Raw genomic sequence first — 26,491 nt, 5'->3', positions numbered from 1 at the left:
TCTGTGTTTTAATCCTATATCAATTTCTGCTGTGTGGTTTTATCCTGGTTGTGCTTTTTATATTGTATTTTGTATTTGGGTTTTTAGATTGTTGGATGTTTTATTATGTTCCTAATGGTTTTAATTTTTGTGAACCGCCCAGAGAGCTTCAGCTATTGGGCGGTCTAAAAATGTAATATATAATTAAATAAATAAATAAATTGGGTGTGTAAATAAATCAACAAGCTGATGCCTAGTAAAAATACTGAATACTACAATTTATTTTATTTATTTATTAAATTTCTATACTTCCCAATAGATGAAGCCTGCTTGCTTCTCTCCTGAGCTCTCCCCAAAAACTGAAAAGCCATAAGCAATTACAGTTGCTATTATTAGTATGATTTTACACCATAAAAATGAACACACACACGTGCGCACACACACACACACACCACATACCCAGCTTTATCACACTGCAGCTCTCTGGGTCTTCTGACTTCATAGCTGAAAATGAAGTATCTGCCGGTAACTTTTTCACTTCATCTTTTAAGCTTTGTGCAATTTGCTGCCAGAAAAAAGCAAGGACAACAAAGCACCATTACGTTTCCACTGCAATTCTCACTGGTTTTCAACGGAACAATGCTCAGCCTGTTTATTATTTATTTATTTGAATTCTAGCCTGCCTTTCTACCAAAAATTGCACTCAAAGCGGCTCAGTCCCTCAATTCCCATCTTATCCCTCAGTAGAAAAATGATGCTACACTTGAAAAATACGGGATGATTCACTGTGATTAAAAAGTGAAACAAAAGTGGAGTTAGATATAGCAAAATTCCTTCTCAATTATTTTGAAAAATGCTGAAAATATCTGCAACCACGAATTATCTAAATTGCTTGCTCAGCCAAGATAGTCTAACTTCCAACAACTGATTTATTCTTCCCTAATAATTTCCCATCCTGACATAAATGAAATCAGTAATCGTTCCCATACCCAGCTCTGACTAAATAAGCAGGGGTAGATTTTGAAAACCCTATGACCATACACAGAAAACAATTTTGAATTCTTTCAATTTTAGTGGGTCTCCAAATTTCTCCACCATATGTTGCTTTAAAAATATTCAAAATTGGGCATATCTGCAATCAGATGAAGGATTTGTGCACAAACAAATGATTTCAATTCCTTTTTCTTTGTTTATAACTCCCAGGATCCTGAAGCTGAAAAAATATATGCAAAGTTAACAATAAGATTTTACCTGTTCTAGCTCTTTGGAATTGATAAGCCATCTATGGCATTTTTCTTTTTGGCTAAGAACTACTACTTTAGATCTAGCATTATTGATGACTAAATCATTTTCTGAGTAGTAAGAACTGAACTGTCTTAACAATCTTCTCAAACAATTTGAGACGTTGAAAGTAAAATCATATCATCCACATAAAGTAATATGTTTATTGCTCTATTTAGAATTTTAGGCATATGATAATTCTGATTATGTAAAAATGAAACAGTATCATTTAAGTAAAAATTAAAAAGAAACAGAACTATCAAGGATCACATCTGAAAGAGCTAGACTTGAACCTGTTCTAACCTTCAGATAGGTTTCTGAATTGAGAACTTGGCTGAAAAAAACGACAGCATCTATTTACAGAGTCAAAGGCTGCACACAAAAAAGCAGCAGGAATAAAAGCAGCAGGACATTGCCCACATTTTGCAGAATACTTAGTTATTGGGTGATTTAAGATGATGGGTACTTTTGCTGAATACTTAGTTATTGGGTGATATAAACAATTATCCATAATATATCTTCCTTTCCGAAAACCAGCTTGCTCTTCAACTAGTATGGGATTTTCTTCCATCCAATTTTGGCAAAAGAAACTTAGCATAAACTTTGGCTGGAATATCAATCAGAAGAATTGGCCTGCTGTTCCTAGGGTCCTGCTGATTACCTTTCTTAAATATCAGAGCAATTATGCGGAGATTCTACCCTTTCGGTATATGCCCACTGTAATTTATATGGGTGAGTGGCAAAAAGTCCTCTCTTGCTGCCTTATTATTTTTCATTGTTTGTATAAGGGCTTTGACCTGTAACATAGATACAGGGAGCCATAAAAGGGTAGAATTATTATCCAACTTGAAGGTCAACCCACAAGTTGTTATCGTTTCCACTTCTAAATAAAATTTTCCCATGTTGCAGCTCGTATATGAGGATTTTACTTCTCTAAGTCTTCCAGACACTAGATGCCAAAAATAAGCTGAATTTGTCTTTGTTGCTGCCAATTCAAGATCCACTCAGAATTTTATCCGAAGCTTAGCTTTCTTAACTGCAATTTTTTAAAAAAAATAATGCCTGAGGTTCAGCATGAGGTGAAACTTGCACAGTTTGTGTCTGTCTTCTCTATTTCCTTCTCAGTACTCTGTGTTAATCTGGTGTTAAAAGGGTTAACTTCAGACTAAACATGGCTAATTTGATTTGGAATGGTGGGATGACCTGAGTGAGGGTTTGGGGGAGATATACAAGACGACCCCCCTAAAAGACCCGGACTCATATCTGAAAGACCCCCAGATGTATATTTCAGACTCTGTTGAATAGATTAGGCAAGATCTGTAAAAAAGGAAAAATTAGTAATCAACTATTCTAAAACCAAGGTGGTAGTCTTCTCTAGGAGAAATCGCGTGCACAGATGGGTCTTAGATGGCCAGCAGATAGAACAATGCATGAATTTTAAATATCTGGGAATATACTTCTTCTATAATGGGGGTTGGAAAACCCAAGTGGAGGCAGCCAAATACTCAGCTATAAGATCAGCCAAAGCAATATTATCATATGGAAGACACAAAGGTGGCTCCTTGGTTGCCCCTACCCTGAAGCTTTTTGTAGCCAAAGTCCTCCCACAACTATTGTATGGGGTAGAATTATGGGGTCAAGACTCTATTTCCTCTGTAGAGACCATACAGAACATGGTGTTGAAGGAATTGTTAGCTCTTCCAGTAGGGGTTCCCGCCGCCTTATTAAGAATGGAGGTGGATTTGCCCTCCTTTAAGTCAAGAATCCACAAGAGTATCATACTTTATGGGAAAAAGTTAATGACTCTAGATGAAAACAACTTAGCTAAACAATGTTTCAATGAACAGTTGGCGAAGGGCGGATGGGCACATAACTGGTTAACTTTGTCCCAGCTCTATGCCAAGGAGGTGCAGGAGTTGCTAGCTAATAACAAAAGGAGCATTGGAGATAGAATCTATGAGGCTGATGCCCAAGGAAACGAAATAGCTAGCCAATTACAGGCCTTCCCTCCATGGTTTAGTCTTATTAAGAAAGAACAGTACTTTGCACAATATTTGCTTGACCTATCGTTTCCTGCCCTAAGAAAGGCCTTTACTGCCCTTCATTTCCAGACAATGCCCTCTGCTTTCTTGGAGGGGAAGTATAAAAAAGTCCCCCATGCCCAGCGGATCTGTATCTGTGGCTCGGGGGAGATTGAAGACCTAGCGCATTATTTTCTGCGTTGCCCTCTGTACAAAGAAATCAGGGAGCGTTTTCTAAAGGAACTATTGTTAGCAAGAGCGGGTTGGCACACCAGAGACATTATCTGCGACCTGCTGGCGGACCATAGTAAAGCAATCACAATCAAGGTAGCAAAGTTTGCTGCTGCAGCCCAAAAAATCAGAAATAACTTTCTTAACACAGTCTGCATAGATTGTAAGGGGGACCATTTGACCTAATAACCTTGTATAAACTATCATCAGAGATCACATCTACCTGATAGTGCCAGTTATTGACTGTTAGCACTTCAGGTTATAATGTAATCACTGAAATGTGACTCTGACATGCATGTCACCAGTGTGATAGCAAAGGGCGGGCGCTGCAGACAAACGGAACACCCCTAGAAAGATCTACAGATTGTCTCCGTGGATAATAAAGGATTGTACCCTAAAGATTATGAATATTGTAAATAATGTGTGTTGCAATGTTAGCAACTTTGTATTTTGTAATGGTCTTTGTGCCACAAACAAATAAACTATTCATTCATTCATATTTCAGACTCCTGAACCATGGGCATGAAGACCTTGAAGTTTTGATTCTGTGCTAGATTTTATGCCATTAACTAAGACTCTAGCTAAGACTTGCAAGACTGTTTTTGAAGAAAAGGGTGGGGACTTTACAAGCGGCTTCACAGAGCTCGTTCAAGGACACAGTGTGCTGGCAGAGTGTGTGAGCAAGCTGAATGAGAGAACTAAGCATGCTCAGACATCCAATAAGAGGAGGAAAAAAACTGTTTTGACATCTTGTGGTGTGCACCTGCTGATAAGAGAATGTCCTCACTCGAAGTTGGTGTGGAAAGTCATAATACTGAGCAAACGTGACACTTGGGAGGAGGTGTTATTAGAAACTCTATATATACAGGAGTAGTGAAGATTGCTGAGAGTGTTCCCATACTCACGTCTGGCAATTATTTGTTATAGAAGTTTCGAATAGAGAATGAGCTTGTGAAGAAAGATCTGTGGGACAAAGTTGAAGAAAATGCCTCGACTGAAGAAGCAAATTTAATAGTTTGGCTGAAACGTGATAGAAAAACGAGTGCAGAAATACCGTATTTCTTCTATTGTAAGACGCCATCGATTGTAAGACGCACACTAATTTCAGTACCACCAACAGAAAAAAATCCCTTAAGACACACCCGCGATTCTAAGACGCACCCCATTTTTAGAGATGTTTATAGGGGGGGAAAAGTGTGTCTTCGAATCGAAGAAATAGGGTAACTACATTTGTGAGTAATGAAGACTTATGTCACATAAAAGATTTTACAACAGCCAAGGAGTTGTGTAATGGGCTGGAACAGTATTTTAGAAGAAAAAGTCTCAATGAAAGACTGTATTTGTCCAAGAAGTTATTTAATTTGAAGTTGCCTGAGGCAAGAGATTTGGGAAAAAACATTTGAGTAAAATGTCTAGCTTGATGGATCAGCTAAAATCCATAAGAAAAGATTTTGGTGATGAAGACAAAATAATTTTATTACTTTCAAGTTTACCAAAAAGTTATGGTTCTTTGATTAATGCCTTAGAAAACAGAGACAATTTAACTTTTAGTCATGTTATTTCTTATCTTAAAGAAGAAGCCATTAAGCGACAAGAAAGAAACTCAAGCTCCAAAGAGTGTGAAATAGACACACAGGCATTAGCGGTTAAACAGAGGCCTGGTCCTAGTAACCATGGCAACCAGCTAGATAGCAACAAATCTACAGGGCAGATATGTCCAAGTATGTCCGAAGAGGAACGTGGGTTCAAAGGAAATGTGCTAGACAGAAATACAACAGTTACAAATTCAAGTGTGTGCAGTAACTTACTATTATATACAGGTGGGTGGGGGGAGATTTTCCCATTCAAAGTCAAACAAATGCAGAAATACTTACCTGCATCATTTCTAGCTTAGCAGGATAGGCAAGATCACCTGGGGCAGGCTTGTAGCCAACAATATCAGTCTCAATATAGATATGTGTCCTGTAGACAAGACGCTCTTGGACATCTTCTAACATCTGCTTAACTCCAGCAGCAAAAGCAGCCAGCTGTTCCACTATTAGAAAAAAAAATCAATTAAAATAATAATTAAGTATCTCCTCAAACATTACTTTTATGTCAATTATAAAACTGTAACATTATAATAATTCCTATCCAGATTAAAACAATTCATTGTGAAATTTCATTTTTACAGCAAATCACACTGATGTAAAAGATCTTGATTTTTGCTGCTGCAACTCCAGCCCCACCTGTACATCTACTGAGTTAACACACTCTACTTGCTAATTAAAAGACTAAAGACAAAGTATATCAAAACGGTATCTCATCAAGATGTCATTTCTCAATTAGGCTGTGTAAACTTAAATTCCAAAAACATTCATTAGGCAAAGTTGTTTCCTAGTTATCAAACAGTGCTAAGCATGATGTAAAAACCTCTCCTAGGCTCAAAGAATAAGTTAAATGTTACTGACCAATTAATTGCATAAAAAACTAAGAGAGCAATCTTATGGTCCCTGGGTGAGCATCCCAGGGACCACTGGATGACATGGAAAACCCCTTCTGCAGCCGGAAGGGAGAGTCAGAAATCTGACTCCTGCCCCTGCCCCCCTTGTAGCCAGCACAGAGAGGGCCATGCTGGCTGCTTCTCCGATGTTGGAAAATTGACCTCAGAGAAGAGGAAAATGGGATGTTCTGGTGGCAGGGGTGGGAGGAGGCCAGAGAGGCCAGGATACAATTTATTCTGAGCATTCTCCAGCCTCCTTCCCTCTCATTCTGAAGCGCCCTTGCTAGATAGGCTAAAAAGCCTACCTAGTGAAAACAACATAGAACGGAAGATATAGAATGGAGACAAAGATTGCCTCTGCTGCACCTCCTACCCTGTAAGCTTCACTCCAGGAGGGCATAGCAATCTAGGAAGCTTCAAGGGTGCAGTCCATACGACTGCACCATAATATATATATATAGAGAGAGAGAGAGTGAGTGGGTGGCATAATTTAACAGGGCCCTTTAGCTGAAATAAATAAAGAAAAAGAAATAAATTTAAAACTAAACTCCTAGCCAAAAGTACCACAATCAAATAGCTTAGAGAAAATAGTACCTGTGTAAAAAAACGTAATTCAAATGAACACTATTTATTTATTACATTTATATACTGCCCAATAGGTGAGGCTCTCTGGGCAGTTCACAATTAAAACCATAAAATACAGCAAGTCAGAAACTTTAAAACTGTAAAGGGAAAGCCTGTGTGAAAGGTATGTTTTCAGAAGGTGTTTAAAGGACGTTACATTTTCCACCTCCTGAACCACACGAGGGAGGTTTTTCCAGATGGTGGGTGCTGATGGAAGGCCCACTGTTGCGGTTCTTCATGGTGACATTTTGTTTGGTTTTAGAATGACTAGCTGGACCTCCTCTGAAGAACTTAAATGTTGTCTAGCGGTCTGCTAGGTATCCTGGTCCCAAGTTTTTTGGGGCTTTGTAGGATAATAATATAACTTTGTACATGGCTCAGTAGCTAACAGGCAACCAGTACAGTTCTTTTAACACAGGTGTTAAATGGACATAGCTAGGTGTCCCCGTGAGCATCACAGCTGCTGTGTTCTGCACTAGTGCAGCTTCCGAACTACGCACAAGGTGGCCCCACATAGAGTGTGCTACAGTAGTCTAATGATGAGGTTACCAGTGCATGAATGACTGTGGCTAGGCTAAGCCTATCCAGGAATGGATGCAGTTGGTGTACCACCCAAAGTTGATAACGGGCAGTCCGGGACATCGAGGTCACTTGGGCCTTCAGTGACAAAAATGGACCCCCAAACTACGGACCTGCTCCTTCAGAGGAATGCAACCCCATCCAAAACAGGCAAACACCCTGATCAATATATTATGAGCACAAAACATCCCAGCACATTTAAAACGTCTTCTAATTCTGATCAAGTGTTAGATTCTAAAATCTCAATTTTACAGTTACCGTTGTTTTGCACATGATCTTCAAGCATTTCATTTTTGAGAATCCCACAGAGTTCAGACAAGGTTTCTAAATGAATTACATGGATGATCAATGGCCTAAAGACATCGTATAATGATAGGCAGAGCTTCTCCAAAAGTTCACTGAAAGACAGAAAAACAAGTCTAGCATGGGAACATAAATATTGCCAGAGTTACTCGGGTTTGGCAGTAGCTGCTTGTACGTTAAACTTTTGGGAGTTGGGGGATCACAAAGGCTCCACCTGGGACCCTGCAGCAGCTAATCCTCTACCTCATCACTACAAATTGGGGAAACAAGATGCACAGGAAGCATGCCTTGTTCCCCAGTGGGATTATACTTCTGACAGGCTGCCAAACAGCTGTTTACCAGGCAGTTGGGAATCCCATCCAGCAGAGAAACGGGGGCACGCAAACTGAGCCGTTCCTGCATGCCCTGTTTTTCTACAGAATCAGTTATTGTCCTGGAAACAAGGTGTGTGGGGGGGCATTGCCTGTTTCTGAGGAGAAAAACACTCCTGGCAGCCTACCAAAAAGCTGATTGGCAGGCTTTTGGTAGCCCAATTCTTTGCCCACCCCTGCATTAAACCAACATCGCTTACAACCTGAACCACACAGTGAATAATACTAATGTCAGGAGTACTCAATCTTTTGTTCTTACCACAAATTGTGCTGTCAACATTGCCCAATAAAAATACCTAGTACTATTAATTAATTAAATTTGCATTAGCTTGCATAGTTCTAGAAACCTGGGCTATCAGCCAATTATAGAAATCTTAGCCTACCATACATTTTATTGTTAATCTGCGTAAACTGCAATCAAATCTGCATATTCTGCTATGTTCTTAGATGATGCAAGTACATGTCACGCTGAGCACAAAACTTAAAAACGCCATTGTGTGCTGTGAAAGACACCTCTTTTTTTTTACATAGATCCCAATTTTTCAAAAGGCATCAGAGCAGTTCTGGAGAACTTTCCCAGTGTGTGCCCGCTGTGAAAAAGGCAAGTTCCACGTTAGGCATAATTAGGAAACGGATTGGAAATAAAGCTGTCAGTATCATATTGCTCTTATACAAATCCATGGTGCAACCAAACTTGGGATACTGTGTAAAGTTCTGGTTGCTGCACCTGGAAAGGGTTACTACAGAGTTGGAAAAAAGTAAAGAAAAGGGCACTGTGTGTTTAGGCCAGAGCAAGAAGCAAATTGATGTTAAAGTTGGCCTTTATTGGGGACAGCCATTACTACTTTGTTCCAAAAACTTTAGGTGTAATCCAATACTCGAGTCTACAATCACCATTTTGAAACTGAGTTTATATTGCAGGCATTGCCACAAGATGTAGCCTACTTTTTGAAGTTTTCAGTTTCTTCCCCCATCCTCTTATGCCACCAAGTCTGAAGAACACAACATCTGCACCACCCTTTGTGGCATTTTTATTGGTGATAACAACCTAACTGTAGATTTTGGACGTCCCCACCCCCTCACCCTGGATCACGGTTAAATTAGGAAGCCTTGGTGTGTATAATGTAAAATATATATACTAGGGGATTGGGGTGCAGATTAGAAAAGCTGAAAGTAGGGTAGATAACTATTTCTACACTTGATTATCTAAATGTGAACAGTGCCTTAAATATTTAGTGCCACAAAAAGCAACATCATATGTACTACCTACTCCAGTTTTGGTGTTGATTTTGTGAAGAACTCGTCATACAGCTGATGCTCATCCTGGCACACATGAACCATAAAAGCACAGCCACTTCGTACCTGAAATCAAGAAAGGAACAAATACATAATTAGCGAACAAGCTACATGTATTTAGAAATAAAGATGGAACTGATAAGTATTTGTTTATGTTTTAAACTTCGCTATTTATATCTTGGCTGTTCCAAAACACATCTGATAAAAGAAAGGCCTGTAAAATCAAAGTTCTTTAGGCAATTTGGATTTCATTATTCTGGGGAATTTGTAGATAGATATATATATATATATATATATATATATATATATATATATATATATAAAAATGAGGGTTGTTTTGACTTGCAAAAACTACTGAAAATCAAAATTGTTCCTAGTTTAAGAGGAAAAAAAGTAAATTGCACTGAAAACGGAACATTTTACACTATAAAAGATTAATCAAAACTGCTCCTTTTCTAACGAATTCAAAAAGACCCCAAGTTCTGAGAAGAAAACTTAAGATTATAACAAAGATTTTCTTACCAGAGCACAGTGATCTCTGTTGTTCCGATTAGTTAATTCTGTTACAGTACTAGTAATACTAGGCCCCAGTAAGTGCTCCCTCTGATCAAGATAACATTGATGGATTTCATTTAATAGCTGCCGGTACCTAGGCAAAGAAAAATATGAAGAAGAATCCACTTCATAGGAGAATGAAATTTTAGTGCATGGTTTTCACCGAGATGGCAAACTTGGTCTCTATCACTTCAGATTCCAACTGTAAATTCTTAAACATTGCTTTGCATTGCCCTAAATAAAGAATTCAGTCAATTTCTATAAATTGGTCAAAATCATAATTTATGCCTATAGGAACGAATTCCTCAAACGCCCTTATTCAAGCTGGCAAGTTAGACAGTGCCAGAGGTAATAACATACCTAGGACATAAAATATCCAGATACATTTCAAAAATAGTAAGTAACCCTTTGTATTTTGACAGATATAACAAAGACCTGGGAAAATGTCCCCCTTGCCACTGACATACACCTCGATGTTCAGTTTACAGGGAAAGATTAATTTTAAAATGAATGTGCTACCTATGTGGTGAGAGGCTTGCATGTAATTATCCCAGTTTCTTACTGGATCGACATAAACAAACTGTCCAGGAATTTCTTATGGGGCATCACTATATCTCCCTTGTCAAGAAGAGTTCAATTTTCCAGGCTCACAGTGTTTGTTACCCCATATTCAATTTTGAAAAAATCTATGCCTCCCTTCTGCTTCATCATGGGCTTGCCTGGAGTATCTACAGATTCATCCGATGGAATGCACAATTAACACACGCAGTACAATTAAAAATTTCTGAATTAGAAGTCATCAACAGATTTAATTCTATCACCAGAAGCTTGAACCCATTAAAGGATTTTTTTTATCACAATACACAAGTTAATTGTCTGACCTAGTGCTAGTATGTTTGTGTTACCAGTAGCTATTACACTGTGAATAAAGCTGTCAGTATTTAATTTCTGATCTCACTGTTCATAGTTCCTCTTCCTAAATTAAAGTCAGGTTGCTTACCTGTAACTGAAGGTCTTTGAGTGGTCATCTGTGCATTCACACATATCGACTCTGTGCTTCCGCAGAGCTCACTTCGGGAAATTTCAATAGCTGAAGAATTTTTTTTGGGCGGGAACCCTACTCCACCACCCTAGTGCACATACTCCAGGGGGTCCCTGCTTAGTCCCTCATTTTAAAGGAGACCGCCAATTGTGACTACCCCCTCCCCCCACCAACCAAGAGACCTTTGGTATCAACATCAGAGTCGACACTGACACGGAAGTAGGGATGGTGAGCGGCTTGTTTGAATGCACAGATAACCACTCAAAGAACTAGCTACAGGTAAGCAACCTCTTCTTCATGGTATCTGCATCAAACATATGGGTGATTAACAAGCTCAGTTATCGGAGGCAGGTAGGTGGCGAACGATATCAGTTCTAAGATGGACGACCAGACTGCTCGGCTGAAGGTGCAGCCCACTCTGGCCCGGACATCCAGCTGGCAGTGTGACATAAAGGTCGACGGTTTAGACCAAGTTGCCGCCTTACACAAGTCCCGTATCAATACTCCGTTCATGAAGGCACTTGATGTAGCAACACTCCTAGTCGAATGAACCTCGAAAGGGTCCTGAAGCTGAAGGCCTGCTATGTCATATACTAGCTTAACAGTACTTGCCTTTGGGAAGACACAAGCAACCCTCTTAGGCCCTCCACAGCAGATAAAAAATCTCTGCATTTTGCAAAAACTCTCAGTTCTACTCTTGTAGAATGCTAGAGATCTCCTTACAGCTAAGGAATGCAACACTCTCTCCATTGCAGTCGAGGGAGAAGGAAAAAATGTTGGTAATATAATGTCGTGGTTGACATGAAAATTGGATACCATCTTAGGTAAAAAAGCAAAGTCCAGGTGAAGAACAACTTTTTCCTTATGCAAGATTAGGTAAGGATGGTCCATGCATAGGGCAGCAAATTCACTGGACCTTCCACTTCTGTAGGAGTCACATTTGTAGACGAGTGAAAGAGGTTACTGCTGTGGTGGCTATTATCAATCCTAGTAGCCTTTAGATGGCTGAAGCTTGCACCGTAACCTGACTAGAGCCCTGGCTATCAGTCTGCATCCTATTTCTTGGTAGGTAATTATCAAGTCCAGCATAGTCCCTACAAATTGAATAGTACGCCTCAGTGCCAAGAGAGATTTTTTAATAGTGATGCATAGCTCTAGGATATCTAGTAGGGCTGAAGTCCAGTGGATGTCTGTACAAAGTCTCTATGCTGTCTTTGCCATGATCAGTCAGTTGTCTATGTATGGGTAAATCTGAACGCCCTCAAGCCTGAGGTGGGCACACACAACTGCTATGCACTCAGGGGCTGTGATGAGACTGAAAGGTAGTAGTATAAACAGATAGGGATGGCCATTCACTGCAAGCCTGAGGAATAGCTGTCTAAAGTTTTCTATAAGTTTTCTATAGGTTTTCTATAGGTTTTCTGCTCAGGGGGGCAAGGGGATGCCCACATAGCTGTGGTCAAGGGTAAGAGGAAGTATGGCAATTGGGGGGGGGGGGGGGCAATGGGCCAGATGAGGAGAAGAGTGGCTAGATTTCGTACAGCTATCCCCTCTTCTGGTTCTTCCCCCAACCAGATGGTTCCTGGTAGCCTTACCAGCTTGCCCTCTGGTTTGGTGGTGCTTCTGCTGAACGCCAGGTCAATCCAAAATAAAACCTCCCTCGTCCATGATTTGATTGTGGATGAGGGGGTTGACCTGGTAGGAGGGGTTACTCTGTTGGCATTCTCTTCCCCTCCTTATTGTTTTACTATGATTTTATTAGATTGTAAGCCTATGCGGCAGAGTCTTGCTATTTACTGTTTTACTCTGTACAGCACCATGTACATTGATGGTGCTATATAAATAAATAATAATAATAATAATAATAATAGTACCGCCCACTTTGGGAACCACTGCTCTAGGGCAACTAGTTGCATAGGAGGAAAGGGCTTTTTGTATCTTTAGAAGTTGGACAGAAGATCATTTTTTCATTAAATGCAACTTGTCATGCACAGATGAGAAAAGATATGCATGCTAGAACTCCCTCTTCAATTATTTAAGGTACAGTAGGGCTATCCACCTTTGCCTCTGGTCACCTTCTCTCTACGGGTCTCTCTCAAAACAGAATGAAAAGAAAATGTCAATTCCACTGCCACAACCCATCTTAAGTTGGGCCCTGAAGACGAATGGACTAATCGTTCTACATTAGCTTCAATATCTCTCAAGAGAAAATACAATCCTTGCAAATGACATTTTTTGCATACTCACTCTGGCATTTTCTCTGACCGCTGCTCTATTTGCTCAATAAGTGTCTAAGGAAACAGAGAAAAAAGTTATGAGTATTCTGCGACTTCCCCCCACACTGAAGCAGTCGCTGTCTTGGCTCTCCTGCTTTTTCTTCCGTGCTTGTTAATTCTGCAACTAAGAAATGGTCATTCCTAGGAGATCCCTTCAGTGCCTAGATCCACTTCCCCCTGTTTGTTACCTGGTTGCCATAGCAGCTGCTTTAAAACGTTAATCTTGTACCACTTGAAAAAGATGCACAACATGAAGAAAAAGTTAATTTTTCATTTAGGCTTCATCCAAATCACAGGCACACAAGATCATCCTTGAGAGTATTAAAGAGCCATGCTGTGGTCCCTAAAGAGCAATCCAAGGATCATAGGATATTTCAGATTCCCCCCACCTACTAAAGCTGTAGTCACGGCTATGATTTTGGGAAGAAGACTCAAAAATCCAATCCTGTACCCGATCTCTAACAATTGCCATGGAAAAAAAACTATGATTCTTCTTTCTGCCATGCCCCTGCTGGAAGAATCCTCTGAGGACGAGCTAGAGCTCCCAATCACAGAAAAAGCTAAGGAGCCACCCATATCAAGAGACCCTCAGGGGAAGTAGCCACAGGTTTGTCCTTTCAAGAGGAGGGGAGTCTATAGCAGAGGTTGGGTGACCATCCAGCCCCCAAGAGCATTGTCTCATCAAGAGGCAAGACTGAAGGGTTCCTTTGAGAAGAAGTGCTTGATTAAAAAGGAGGACTCCTTGGGACCAATGTCCTCCATCCAAATAGGACTTTTGCCAGATACTACTGCAGCTAAGCCCTGGCTGGGGCTTAGGCAGCTCAGGCTAGGCACTGATGGAACATTGTTCTACAAGCTGTATCTTATTTTCCTGACCTTGCCTCCATTCTTCTTGGAATGTGTATTGTATCTGACTACTTTTCCCATGCTAAATTGATTTTATGGGGAAATCAGTATTTAAAAATTGGAAACAAAACATTTTTGTGGTGGACCTGGACAGCCAGAATGATTCTTACCCTGGATTAATTATTGGGTGTTGATGATGAGTTTTTGCTATTTTCAGCTTTGCGAGATAAATCTGAATTGCCTGTTACAACTGAATGGCAGTACTTGCAATTGCAACTTTTGTTAGAATCTAGATTCAGCCCTGCGGCTTTTGCTACCTCAGTCTCCTTGGATACTGGAAACATTGAAGCTGACCAGGTATGTTGCTCCATGATCGACGTTTATAAATACTTATTATCAATGAATAAATATAATACATGGAGTCTTCATCAGGAATGGAAAAGGGAATTGGAATGTCTTATTTTATCTAATCAACTGACCGCATTTTGGCGTCAGTAACTGATATGTCTATAGACCTCCAGTTACGCCTTACTCAGCAAAAACATTTGTTTCGGGTCTATTGGACACCACAATCTCTCTTTAACAAAGGCTTATCTATGTCAGCGAATATAGTTAATGCTTCTTTTGTTCATATGTTCTGGAAATGCCCAATTGTTCACTCCTTTTGGGAGGAAAGCACGAGATGCATAAACTTTGCATTGGAAAGCTCTTTAACATTTTCTGATCAACATGTTATCTTAAATTAAGTACCAGCGCAGCACTGGGAAAACGAAAGGGGGGGAAAGAGCAGCCCCAAGCAAGTCAACAAAGCTGATCTCCCCACACTTTGATTTCCCACTTTTTAAAAGCTTCCTGGGATCCCCTTTGCACTTAAGGGCTTCCAAAAATGAACAAAAAAGACAAGATTCCTCCTTCATACTGGAGTGTGGGGGTGCCCACAGGGGTACTGCCCTTTTGTGGAAAAGGGGTTCCAAACAATTTAAAATGCAGAAAATTGGTCATGGAAGTTTGAGAAAATGAAGCCCATGCCAAGGACTGTGAGGGAAACAAATTCCTTTCCTAGGGATTGAAGGCCCCCTCTGATTCTCCAGACAGGGCGCCTTCAAATCACCAATGGAACATAGGCAATTTGACGGGGGCCTGTTTGGAAAATTGTGCGGGTGGGGGGCAAAATCCAAGCCCTGGCAAGGGACTGTAGCCCTTGGCCAGAGCTCGGGTTTCACCCCTCTACCCCTTCGTTTCCAGTTCTATGGGACTGATCTTCATAGAATTCCATTGGCAATTTGAAGGTGCCCTGTCTGGAAAATCAGGGGTGGGGCGGATTCAATCCCTGGCAAAGGACAGTGTTGCCCCCTTGGCAAGGGGTTCATCCCCCCCCCAATTTTTCTGAAGGGGCACCTTTAAATCCCCATGCAAGTCAATGAAGCTGATCTCCACTGATGTGCTTGGAGGATTTAAAGGTGCCCCTTCAGGAAAATCCCGGAAGGGGGGGGAGCAAAAATGAACAGAACTCTACGCGAGTGATCTTTATAAAGCTTCAATGGCTATTTGAAGGTGCCCTGGCTGGGAAATCAGGGGTGGGAGGATTCAATCCCTGGCCAAGGGCTGTGTTGCTGCCACAGTCTTTGCCATGGGGTTCATTTTTGCCCACCCCCACTCACGATTTTCTGCTTGTTTAAATCATTCTTGGAATCCATTTTGCGCAACAGGGCTTTCAAAAACAAACAAAAGGTAGGATTCCCCTTCATGCCGATATGAAAGGGCTTCCCATCGGGGGGGGGGCAGCCCTTTCCTCCCCTGCCCCACACCTCCCTACCTCCAAGGAAGTCTTTCCCCACAGGCAAGGGAAAGTGATTTCTCCTGCGGCTTAATGTTTATAAGTCATGCTGCGAAAGAAATCCTTTTCCCCCACCCACGCCAGCACAAGGGGGATTCTGCTGGGAAGTGGGTCTTTAAAACCCTTCGTCCCTCCCTGTTTTTTCTGAGTTGAGCGCGTTTCTTCTGAGGAAGTCGAGATGCCAGGCACGGGGGTGGAGTGGAAGTGGGTGCAGGCATCACCTCCCGTTCCTCCCCATGCCTGGCACCCTCACTTCCACTGAAGAAACTGGCAGCTTCCCCACGTCCCCGTAGGGATCTCTTTCTCTCTCTCTGCCTTGCTTTTCAGAGCTGTAACAGCTCTCAAGAGACAGGCATCGCAAGGGGAAACCAGTGTCTCTATTCAGGCAGGAGGACTGCAGGGGGTGGGTGAGTCAAATTGCACACAGTAGCTTATTAGCAATTTGCGTGGCTAGGGACCAGGGGCTATTTAAAAAATAAGCTACTGTGAGTAGGTGATTAACCCATCATGGACCATCTTGACATCTGAACACAGCCTGTGTTCGACGACTGGACCACTGGGTGGTGCCAAATACAGAGAAGGGATTTGTGCAACAAGCATTGGTGCATGATATAATTGTGGAGGACATTGTGATGCAAAGAAAATTCCAGGAAGTGACCAACTCTTCATAATAAAATTAGCATACTTCTGACCACCTCTCCCATCTTACTTACTCTGACTTTGGGTGCAGCAGCTCTGAACTTTACATAGAATAAAGTAAAGGCATTGTCTGAAATGGGCACCACAGAAGGGTCCTAAAAGAAAGACAGATATAATATTTCTCTAAATGTTGCTCATGATATAAACTGAATATAAACAGTTAAACCATGACAGCAGAAACTTCAACAGAGGACATATGAATATATGCTGGAAGGGGACATAGACAAGAGCCAAGAAATAATGAGTGTACAAGGAAAATACAGATAGCATGCAGTCCTCTTCAGATGAACTAACAGCACTCTGGAGGCAATACTGATGTACATGCCTAGAGCACACTTTAAAACAAGACTCCACTAACAGCTTTAAAAGAGTATGCCCACAAATGCACTTCCATAAATGCTAAATCTGTTCAGTAACAATTCCTTTTGAGGCCATGCATCTGGGGTCTCAAACTCCCTCCTGATTTTAATTCCATTTAAGATTTTCTAAACTTAAAAACATGTTTGTGAACTGGGAAGGTGGCAATGGAGTGCTGCCCTCCAGGGCATTCTTTATTTGGGTTCAGAAGAATGGTTTTGAATTTTGAAGCTGTTGTGGATTTCCAAGGCACTAAGAGACTAATGAGACACTAGCAACAGCCAAGCCCCGACATCTGTCTTCTCCTTATGTTTGGCAAGTTAACTCTTCTTTCAGGGTAGTATCCAATAGCAGTCAGATTCGTGTGGCCAGCCCAGGTCCGGGCATAGCTGCAATATTACACTTCCAGGGACATGTACAACTCAGGTGAAAATGCTCATTTCCAGAAGTGGTTGTAATCTGCCCCTTGTGAATCTGCAACACAATTCAAGAAGGACGCAGACAAGCTGGAGCGTGTTCAGAGGAGGGCAACCAGGATGATCAGGGGTCTGGAAACGAAGCCCTATGAAGAGAGACTGAAAGAACTGGGCATGTTTAGCCTGGAGAAGAGAAGATGGAGGGGAGACAAGATAGCACTCTTCAAAGGCTTAAAAGGTTGTCACACAGACGAGGGCCAGGATCTCTTTTCGATCCTCCCAGGGTGCAGGACACGGAATAACGGGCTCAAGTTAAAGGAAGCCAGATTCCAGCTGGACATCAGGAAAAACTTCCTGACTGTTACAGCAGTACGACAATGGAATCAGGCTCTCCCACACTAGAGGCCTTCAAGAGGCAGCTGGACAAGCATCTGTCAGGGATGCTTTAGGGTGGATTCCTGCATTGAGCAGGGGGTTGGACTCGATGGCCTCGTAGGCCCCTTCCAACTCTGCTATTCTATGATTCTATGAAAATGAGTGTTAGTCTGTGCATTGGAGCTTGCCCCAAGAAGCACAATGTCATGGCTGCATACATGGCCACTATTGGACACTACCCTTAGTCTCATAGAATCATAGAATCATAAAATGGGAACCTACTTATAGTATCAGCATCTTCCACTTAGGCTGCCTGGAACCTTGAGTGTGCTAGGTAAAATAAAGACCCTTTTGTGATCCAAGACGGTTTCATTCATAAATTCCCCCTTTTATATCTTGTCCAGCCCCGCCTTCCACCACCTCAAAATCTACCCACAAGTCTTTTTGTAGGTTACCTAAGTAGGTCACATAAGGCTCCTATAGGTCAGCTGACTGTCTGCTAAGTCACCCAAACCCCTTTTAGGTCAGCTACTCAATGGGATTGTCAGGGAAAAGGCAGATTCTCCAAGTTATTCACACACCATAAGAACCCATATGTCGGAGAAGTACACATGTTAGGCAAGACTTCTGTTAACTTTGTCAAGCACCCACTATGCTGGTTCAGAATAGCCCGAGAGCAAAAATAACTGCCAAATGTAAATACAAGTTTAACATTCAGTTCATGCAAACTCATTCAAGACTAGATACTCAAACTTACCCTTTTAATTAACTGGTTTGTGAGGTTCTGAAGTATATTCACAGTGTATGTTTTCATGAGGTGCATAGCTTTAGAAAGACATTGTTTAAACTTTGCCAAATATACAGGATAGTCCCTAAAGTTTGGCTGAAAGAGAAAAAAATGTTTTAAATGACAGCTAACAAAAATGTTAAGGAGTTAGAAAGGATCTAATGAATTTCGATGCTTTGAGCTGAAGTAAAAACTCACCAGCAAGCTCATCAAGGTTTCCTCCTACCCCATATTAAATATACAGTGACTGGGTTCAGACGACACAACAGTCAACGGTTGATTTAATAGTCCACGGTAGACTAAAAAGTCCACCATTGGCTATTGTGTTGTCTGTTGCGGGGAAACCATGCAAAATAATCATTGGTGTGCAGAGTTGATTATCTGCACAACCGTTGATTATTGTGCCGTGTGATGGGCACCGCTGATTATTTCCCATGCCTACAGAGTCGCAAGGCAACAGCAGCAGAAACCCTGCTGCTCTTGCCCAGCGGGGCATTGGAAATAGTCCTGTTCCAAGAAGCACTTGGGGAGAGGCCAATTGTGGCTTTCCTTGGTGTGCGATTGGTGGCTCCCCAGATGCTTCCTGGGATGGGCATATGCTGTCCCCGGGTGGGGCACCGCCAATCGCAGCACCTTGCGTGTTCCCAGGACTTGAACGTCCCTTGCCCCCACCACAGAGGATAGATGCTAAGAACTCCTGCCACTGCTCAAGAGTGGCAGGAACTCCAAGCATTGTCCCCCATCGCCAGCTGACAGCACTTTGCGGCAGAGGGTGGGGCGTAGGAGGAGTGAATGCACCCTCCTACATCCCACCCTCCATTCGTGATTTGTTGCTATGCCGAAGGTAGGGGGAAGTTGTCAGGAGAGAGTCTCCTGACGGCATCTCTCTCCGCCCTTGGCATAGCAACAAATGGGGAAGGAGGTGTTGCGGAGGGATACCTCCTTCCCCATTTGTTGTGAGGCTGGGGGCGGACAGAACTGTCAGCGTATCTCTCTGCCCTCGGCCTCGCAACAATTGGGGAAGGAGGTGTTGCAGAGAGATACTATTTATTATTTATTGCATTTCTATACCGCCCAATAGCCGGAGCTCTCTGGGCGGTTCACAAAAATTAAAACCATTCAAAGTATAAAACAACAGTATACTATCCCCTGATAGGGGATGATATCACACTGCAACACTTCTTTCCCGGGTGGGGCAACAGAAACGAGGAGCGGGTCATCTATAGCAACAAAGGGTGGAACCTTGTTGCTATAGCCACCCCACTTCTTGTTACGGCCCCGCCAAAAAGAGAAGGCAGGGCGGAGCAATCTCCTCTCCTGTATGCATAGAAGGCAAGAGTTCTCTATCCCAGTGACACAAGATTTCCTCAAGCTAAAAATCAATGAAATGCATTTATATGTACCGTATAAAGTAATGTAAACAGGGATAAAACTGAGCATGACTTACATGTGATGAAATATATGTAATGCAATCATCAAGTTTAGCCAGCATAGGGATGAAACCATCACTATTTACAGATAACGTAGGAGAATTCAGTTTCTTGGGAAGGAAAGAACAAACATGTTATACAAGTACTAATACAACATAGCAAAACACATCTCCATTCAATACTATTCATTACATGAGTTATCTTCATAGAATAGCAGAGTTATAAGGGGCCTGTAGGGCCATCAAGTCCAACCCCCTGCTCAATGTAGGAATCCACCTTAAAGCATACCTGACAGATGGCTGTCCAACTGCTTCTTGAAGGCCTCTAGTGTGAGAGAGCCCACAACCTCCCTAGGTAACTGGTTCCTTTGTTGTACTGCTCTAAGAGTCAGGAAATTTTTCCTGATGTCCAGCTGGAATCTGGCTTCCTGTCACTTCAGCCCATTATTCCGTGTCCTGCACTCTGGGAGGATCGAGAAGAGATCCTGGCCCTCCTCTGTGTGACCACCTTTCAAGTATTTGAAGAGTGCTCTCATGTCTCCCCTCAGTCTTCTCTTCTCCAGGCTAAACATGCCCAGTTCTTTTAGTCTCTCCTCATAGGGCTTTGTTTCCAGACCCCTGATCATCCTCGTTGCCGTAAGACGTGCTTGAGCACATCTTAGGTTGGAGAGAACTCTGGAACCCCCACCTGAGACATCTCTGTGAAGAGCATGCATTCCTGTTCCCCCATGAAGTCAGGCCCAGGTTGCCCAGTCTGTGGCAGGGATTCCATCATGCACTGGGCTAGGTTCAGAATGTTGTGTTCTGCACTCTGCTATTCCTCTGCCTCACTGAGCTGGAGGAGCAACGCCGGACGCAGATGCGCTATTCCTGAACTGGTTTCTCCCAGCTCCGCACTCATCTCAGGCAGGAAGGCTGGCTGTCCCACCTACCAGGTGGGTGCTCCTAGCCCAGAGGTTCCTACGATGGTGGGGTGGAGGGGCTGCTGTAGATTGTGGCCAGGATGGGCTTGCCTGAAGCTCTAGTTGGAATTTGCTCTGAAAATATGTTGGGGTGCTGGATGAGTAGGTAGCCAGGGAGCAGCTCGTAGAAGTCAGAGTTGCGGTCACTGCTGCAAGTGGCTGCTGTGGTAGCAGAGAAGGCCTCAATGGGAGAGGTGCAGTCGCTGGCCATGCTCAGCTGGGCTTTGAGCCTGAGGTGCTGATTACAGGTCGCTGGCTGTACAGCTTGACTCACTGCAGCGGGCTGGGACTAAGAGACGGGAAGTCACGGGCTGAGGAATGGCCCTTTAGGACCCGTTGGTGGATGCATGGGGGAGGGGCCAGTGGGATTTTGCTCCCTGTGGTGCAGTGGTTCTCAACCTGGGGCACTCCAGATGTGTTGGACTGCACCTCCCAGAATGCCCCAGCCAGCAGAGCTGGCTGGGGCATTCTGGGAGTTGTAGTCCAACACATCTGGAGCGCCCCAGGTTGAGAAAGGCTGCTGTGGTGTATCCTGGAATGACATCATGGCATTCTTCCAGAAGACATGCAAGCTTATCATAGAAGGGCACAGTCTGTAGTTCCACTGCGTTACATCTCCTTGAACTTTTTCTTGAGCCTATGCATGGGAAAACCTGCAGAGGCACATCTCACTGAAGAGCCAAGGGTAGAGGTTCTCAAATCCAACAATGTTCAGAATTGCACATGCCTCTGTGCTGCTCCACAGATGAACGCACCCACCTCGTCTTCTGTCCAGTGGTGAGCTCTAACTCTCCCCTTGGTGATTAGCTCCTGCGGGGTGACAAATGCTTCCTGGCTGACAACAGGTTGCTACAAGCTTAGGTCTTCGGAGAAGAGGGACTGCGGTTCTGCACCATCTGCCCAGCTTTCCGTGGGATCTTTGTTAATGAGCACGGAAGGCTCGCCGGGGTTATGAAAAGACACGGATGCCTGAGAAAATCAGAGATCTGCCAGCCGGAGGAGAGCAGCAGCAGCAATTTTGGTTGCTCTTGCCTAGCGACTCTTTAGGTGACCAAAATAACCCACGGTGATAGCCACACGATACAAGAACCGACATGTGTTTAAATAATCCACACTGGGTTATCAGAGTTGGTTATTTTGGCCAAATAAGCCATGGCAGGTTAAAAAAAACTCTTGCCACATGACATGATAACCCATTATGGGTTAAATAAGCAATGTAGCTTGTTTAACCCATCGTGGGTTATTTATTTATTGCATTTATATACCGCCCAATAGCCAAAGTTCTCTGGGCGGTTATCATTGTATCCGAACCCAATCGTTCTGTTAATCCCATGGTTTTGTCCAAACACCGCCCCTTTTCAGAATTCTCCTTCCTCACAGCATTTCCTTTTAAGATCATTGGTAATACAATCTATGTGCTCTTCCGGTGTATAGTTAAACAGTCCCCTCACGTCAATCGATTTGGCATCACAAAATTATGAGCTTTGAAATTTTACTGCAGTTAAAGGATTCATTTGATTTTTGTCCCCTGAGATTTACTATCATGCCCTCCTATATTTCTGATTCAGTTCTCTGAGCGCTCCTTCTTACATAGCCAAAACAGCAGCAGCCATGTTGGAGGGAGTTATCAGCAGATTTGGGCTAATCCCAATGTTTGCAGAAGTAGGAAATAAAATAGAAAAAACTAAGAAGGGAAATCCACTCCACCCCCCAACAACTTGGGAGCAACAGAATGCTGATCAAAACAAAACTAGGGGAGAGGAGTAGTAGAGAGGAGTTTTGGGGGAAAGACGATGTTCAAACATTACAAAAATGCACGTGAAATAAGATACAAGTTGGGGCAGCAACTCCTGCCTGTGATAGAAATTTCTGTTTTTCAACCCCCTCAGCCAGAGACTCAGATAACACAAACAATAGGGGTAAATTGTAATATTTTGTTGCAGTACTCCAGTTCCATACAATAATTCCAAACTCAGGGGGGAAATATTGTTGCAAATGTGGTCAAATGGATATCACCTCCATACAAGAAGGAGGAAGTAGCAGGCTTGGGGAACCCCTGAGATTTGCAGAAGTACAAAAATATACTTCTGCAAAGCTCAGGCCAGGGGAAGAGAACCAAAACAGCCCAATGAGGACTGAACATGCTCAGTGGTGACAGAATGCTGTCAGTTGGAAGGAGGAATGGAAAACCGGGGGCAGGGGGGAGAAGGAGAACAGTACTTACTGTATTAATATTTTCCAATTCATTAAAATATGACAGTTTCTGATGGATATTTTCTGCCAGGTTCACAAGCTCTGACTATTCAAGAAGAAAATTAAAGATTGTTAGGAACTAGCTAGTAACAGGCTAACACACTCTATGAGGTCCTGAGTTGCCTCTTAAGAGACACGGATGATTTACAGAGAAAATAAATAAATATTGCAAATTCTGTTTGTATTTCAGTATATTTTCGGACATTGCATACAACAGTATATACCTGCATATAATAATATATGATAGCGTTCTACAGACATATGGTGAGTTGGTTATTTCTATTAAAGGAGGACACTTTAGTCTGAAGCTATTTGTTACAGTGGCCATACAAAAATCTAGATTAAAAAACTTCTTTTGATTTCAGTGTAATTATTTTGAAAAAAAATATCTTTGGAAGTATTGTGAGAGCCCAGAACCCCACTGGGTTCAGGACAGAATTCAATAAAAGCATGAAAGAACAGCAGTAATATTTGTTTTAAATTTTAGATAAACATATAATTCTTCCAAGATTGAATATAGCCCTGTTTAAACACACACACACAAATATGAATAAAAAAGACTAAAAACAAAACTAGAGCTCCTTAAACAAAATCTCCCTAGTAACCAACACTGAATTGGGGGGAAATTAACCTGGTTGCTCAAGGGCCCAAAATTCTGGTGCGGATATTTAGGGCATTGAAATATCAGTTCAAGTATATTCAAAGTAGCTATAAATGCTTAGGAAATTGGGAGTATGCTTTCCAGAAAAGTCAGAAGTTACCTGCTCCTTCAATAGCTGTTCGCAGGCTTCATGAAGTGTTCCTGTTTTGGTTGAGACAAAGAGATATTGCTTCTGTAATGACTCCAGGTGATGAAGAGCACTGTTCACATCATTCAATATAGCATCACACTGCTCCTCAAATCCAGACAAATAAGCCCTTGTCTGCCTACAGAAATAAAAGTACACAATTAAATGGCGGTAAGGGTGGCAAAGAGACAATTCTTTTCCACCAGCATTGCATCTTCTCAGGGTCATCCAGCGGAGCTTTTTCCAGGTGGTTCATGGCCTGTTACACTCTGGGCCAGGGTGAGAGATGGTGGAACACTCAGTAGCACGCTGTGACAAATTTGCATGGCACTCTGAAGTTAAAGTCGCTCAGATTCGTCATGAATTGGACACCACGCTTAATGCAGCTCCACTAGTAGAGGTGTTCAGAGCGCTGTCTGGCCCAGTTTTATTGGACGCGTTTCAGTTATTGAGGCTCGAGTATGTGGACAAGGTGCTTGGCCAAGTCCAGTCAACCACCTGTGTGCTTGATCCTTGCCCTTCATGGTTCATTACATCAAAGGAGGAGATCGCTGGCTGGGTCCAGGAGGTTGTAAATGCCTCCCTGAGGGAGGGAGTGGTGCTGGCCTCTTTAAAAGTGGTGGTAATCAGACCACTCCTGAAGAAGCCTAACCTGGACCTGGAGGATATTAACAATTACAGGCCAGTGGCTAATATCCCCTTCTAATATCAGTTCAAAATTTTTTGTACTGATGGAAGGATCAGTAGAAGCCTTCAAGATGCAGCTGGACAACCATCTTTCAGGTATGCTTTAAGGTGGATTCCTTTCAGGTATGCTTTAAGGTAGGCCCCTTCCAAGTCGACTATTCTATAATTCAGCAAATCAAATATGTGTGCATATCTGAAATTACAGCTGTATAATTGTTCTATGTGTGCCATGATTCATGGGACGTTCATGTATTGGGATTGGGTGTGAGCAGAAAGGAAAGGAAGGGAGGATGGGGTTTGTTACTTTAAACTAAGAAATTCAATTAAACTTTAAATTAAAACAACAACAATGGAAGCTGTCGTGCCAGGCAGGATCACTATGCAGGTGTCACATACACATTTATGGAACATCATAGATGCTACATCAAAGATTTGTATTGAACCCTCAAGGCACATGTCCTTCAAGGCACAGTTTCCATACTGCTAGTGATGGACTCCTAAAGAAGGAGCCAATACCCTTTCTCCAAGCAGACTTAGTGCTGCCTGATGCATTCTGTGAGGCTAACCAAAGAATGCTCCTATAAAGAACTAAGTGAGGTCTTAGAAGCAATTAAAGTCTAAGAAGCAATTAAGGCTGCAATCCTATACAACTTAACTGGAAGTAAGCCCTATTGAACTCAATGTGCTTTACTTCTGAGTAGAAATGTATAGGATTGTACTGTAAGAGACTAAAAAAGAATGAAGAAATATTGCTCCATATTATGAACAATAAATGACCATCTGGCAGCAAGAATAATTCCAGAAGAAAGCAAAGATCTATAACGAAGGGAAAGAGCTCACTCTTATATAATCATACATATCAATTCCTCTATTGTTTTTGGAGTACAGATTACAAAAAATGTTTCTGTCTATCTTAAGTAATTGTTTAAAAATAACCCTAGTTAACTGCATTTATCATGATCAAACTGAATATTTATTTGTATGAATGTTTAAAAGAAACAAAAAGATAGGAATCTTACTTGTAACTGTAGCTCTTTAAGTGATCATCTGTACATACATATGGGCTCTGTGCCTGTGCAGAGCCTCGATTTGGGGAATTTCTATAGCTGAGGGAGCTTTTGGCGGGAACACTCCTCCACCATCTAATACACGTCCCTAGCGGGTTCCCACCTATTCCCTCAGTTTGCTGAGACCAATATGCCTTGGAAACGAGAAAAGGAAAGAAACAACTTTGCTACCAACATTGAATCCAACCATGGGACCAAAGAGAGGATGGTGGGTGAGTTGTGCGAATGACCACTTGAAGAACAACGGTTACAGGTAAGCAACCTGTCTTTCTTCTTTGTGGTCTCTGTGGATCACACATATTGGCGACTAACAAGCTAACTCACCAAAAGTGGGTTGATGTCCATGGTAAGTATCAATGTCCTACCACAAGGCTGGGAAGACTCAGGACTGGCAACTCTGCCCATAGGACTGGTAAGAGAAGAGAACTGGGGGAGAGGACTGTTCTACCATCCACAGCAGCCTGTTGCTCGTGCAACTGCCGCCCTTCCAAAAAACAGAATGAAATTTAATAGGGATAAATGCCAAGTTCTACACCTAGGAAAAAGAAACCAAATGTACATTTACAAGATGGGGGATACTTGGCTCAGCAATACTACAAATGAGAAGGATCTTGGAATTGTTGTAGATCACAAGCTGAATATGAGCCAACAGTGTGATGCGGCTGCGAAAGAAGCAAATGCTATTTTGGCCTGCATTAATAGAAGTATAGCTTATAAATCGCACGAGGTACTGGTTCCCTTTTATTCGGCATTGATTAGGCCTCATCTTGAGTACTGCGTCTAGTTCTGGCCACCACACTTCAAGAAGGATGTGGACAAGCTGGAGGAGGTTCAGAGGAGGGCAACGAGGATGATCAGGGGTCTGGAAACAAAGCCCTATGAGGAGACACTGAAAGAACTGGACATGTTTAGTCTTGAGAAGAGAAGACTGAGGGGAGACATGATAGC

General features: G+C 42.3%; 1 protein-coding gene across 1 annotated transcript in view; it reads right to left on the bottom strand.

The window, feature by feature from the left end:
• COG3 (component of oligomeric golgi complex 3) overlaps window positions 1-26,491 on the bottom strand; it is a 68,476-nt gene that overhangs the window by 34,869 nt on the left and 7,116 nt on the right. Inside the window, exons 4-14 of the mRNA XM_063133189.1 lie at window positions 23,763-23,928; window positions 22,973-23,047; window positions 19,805-19,897; window positions 18,328-18,453; window positions 16,437-16,517; window positions 13,012-13,055; window positions 9,690-9,816; window positions 9,142-9,233; window positions 7,456-7,595; window positions 5,387-5,547; window positions 439-544 (exon numbers count right to left, since the gene is read on the bottom strand). Coding sequence (XP_062989259.1) covers window positions 439-544; window positions 5,387-5,547; window positions 7,456-7,595; window positions 9,142-9,233; window positions 9,690-9,816; window positions 13,012-13,055; window positions 16,437-16,517; window positions 18,328-18,453; window positions 19,805-19,897; window positions 22,973-23,047; window positions 23,763-23,928 — 1,211 coding nt within the window. The remainder of the gene's footprint in view (window positions 1-438; window positions 545-5,386; window positions 5,548-7,455; window positions 7,596-9,141; window positions 9,234-9,689; window positions 9,817-13,011; window positions 13,056-16,436; window positions 16,518-18,327; window positions 18,454-19,804; window positions 19,898-22,972; window positions 23,048-23,762; window positions 23,929-26,491) is intronic.

This window comes from Elgaria multicarinata, chromosome 8, assembly GCF_023053635.1.
Source record: "Elgaria multicarinata webbii isolate HBS135686 ecotype San Diego chromosome 8, rElgMul1.1.pri, whole genome shotgun sequence".
Classification (NCBI taxonomy): domain Eukaryota; kingdom Metazoa; phylum Chordata; class Lepidosauria; order Squamata; family Anguidae; genus Elgaria; species Elgaria multicarinata.
The sequence above is the reverse complement of the archived record's forward strand: the minus strand, read 5'-3'. Positions and strand labels throughout refer to the sequence as shown.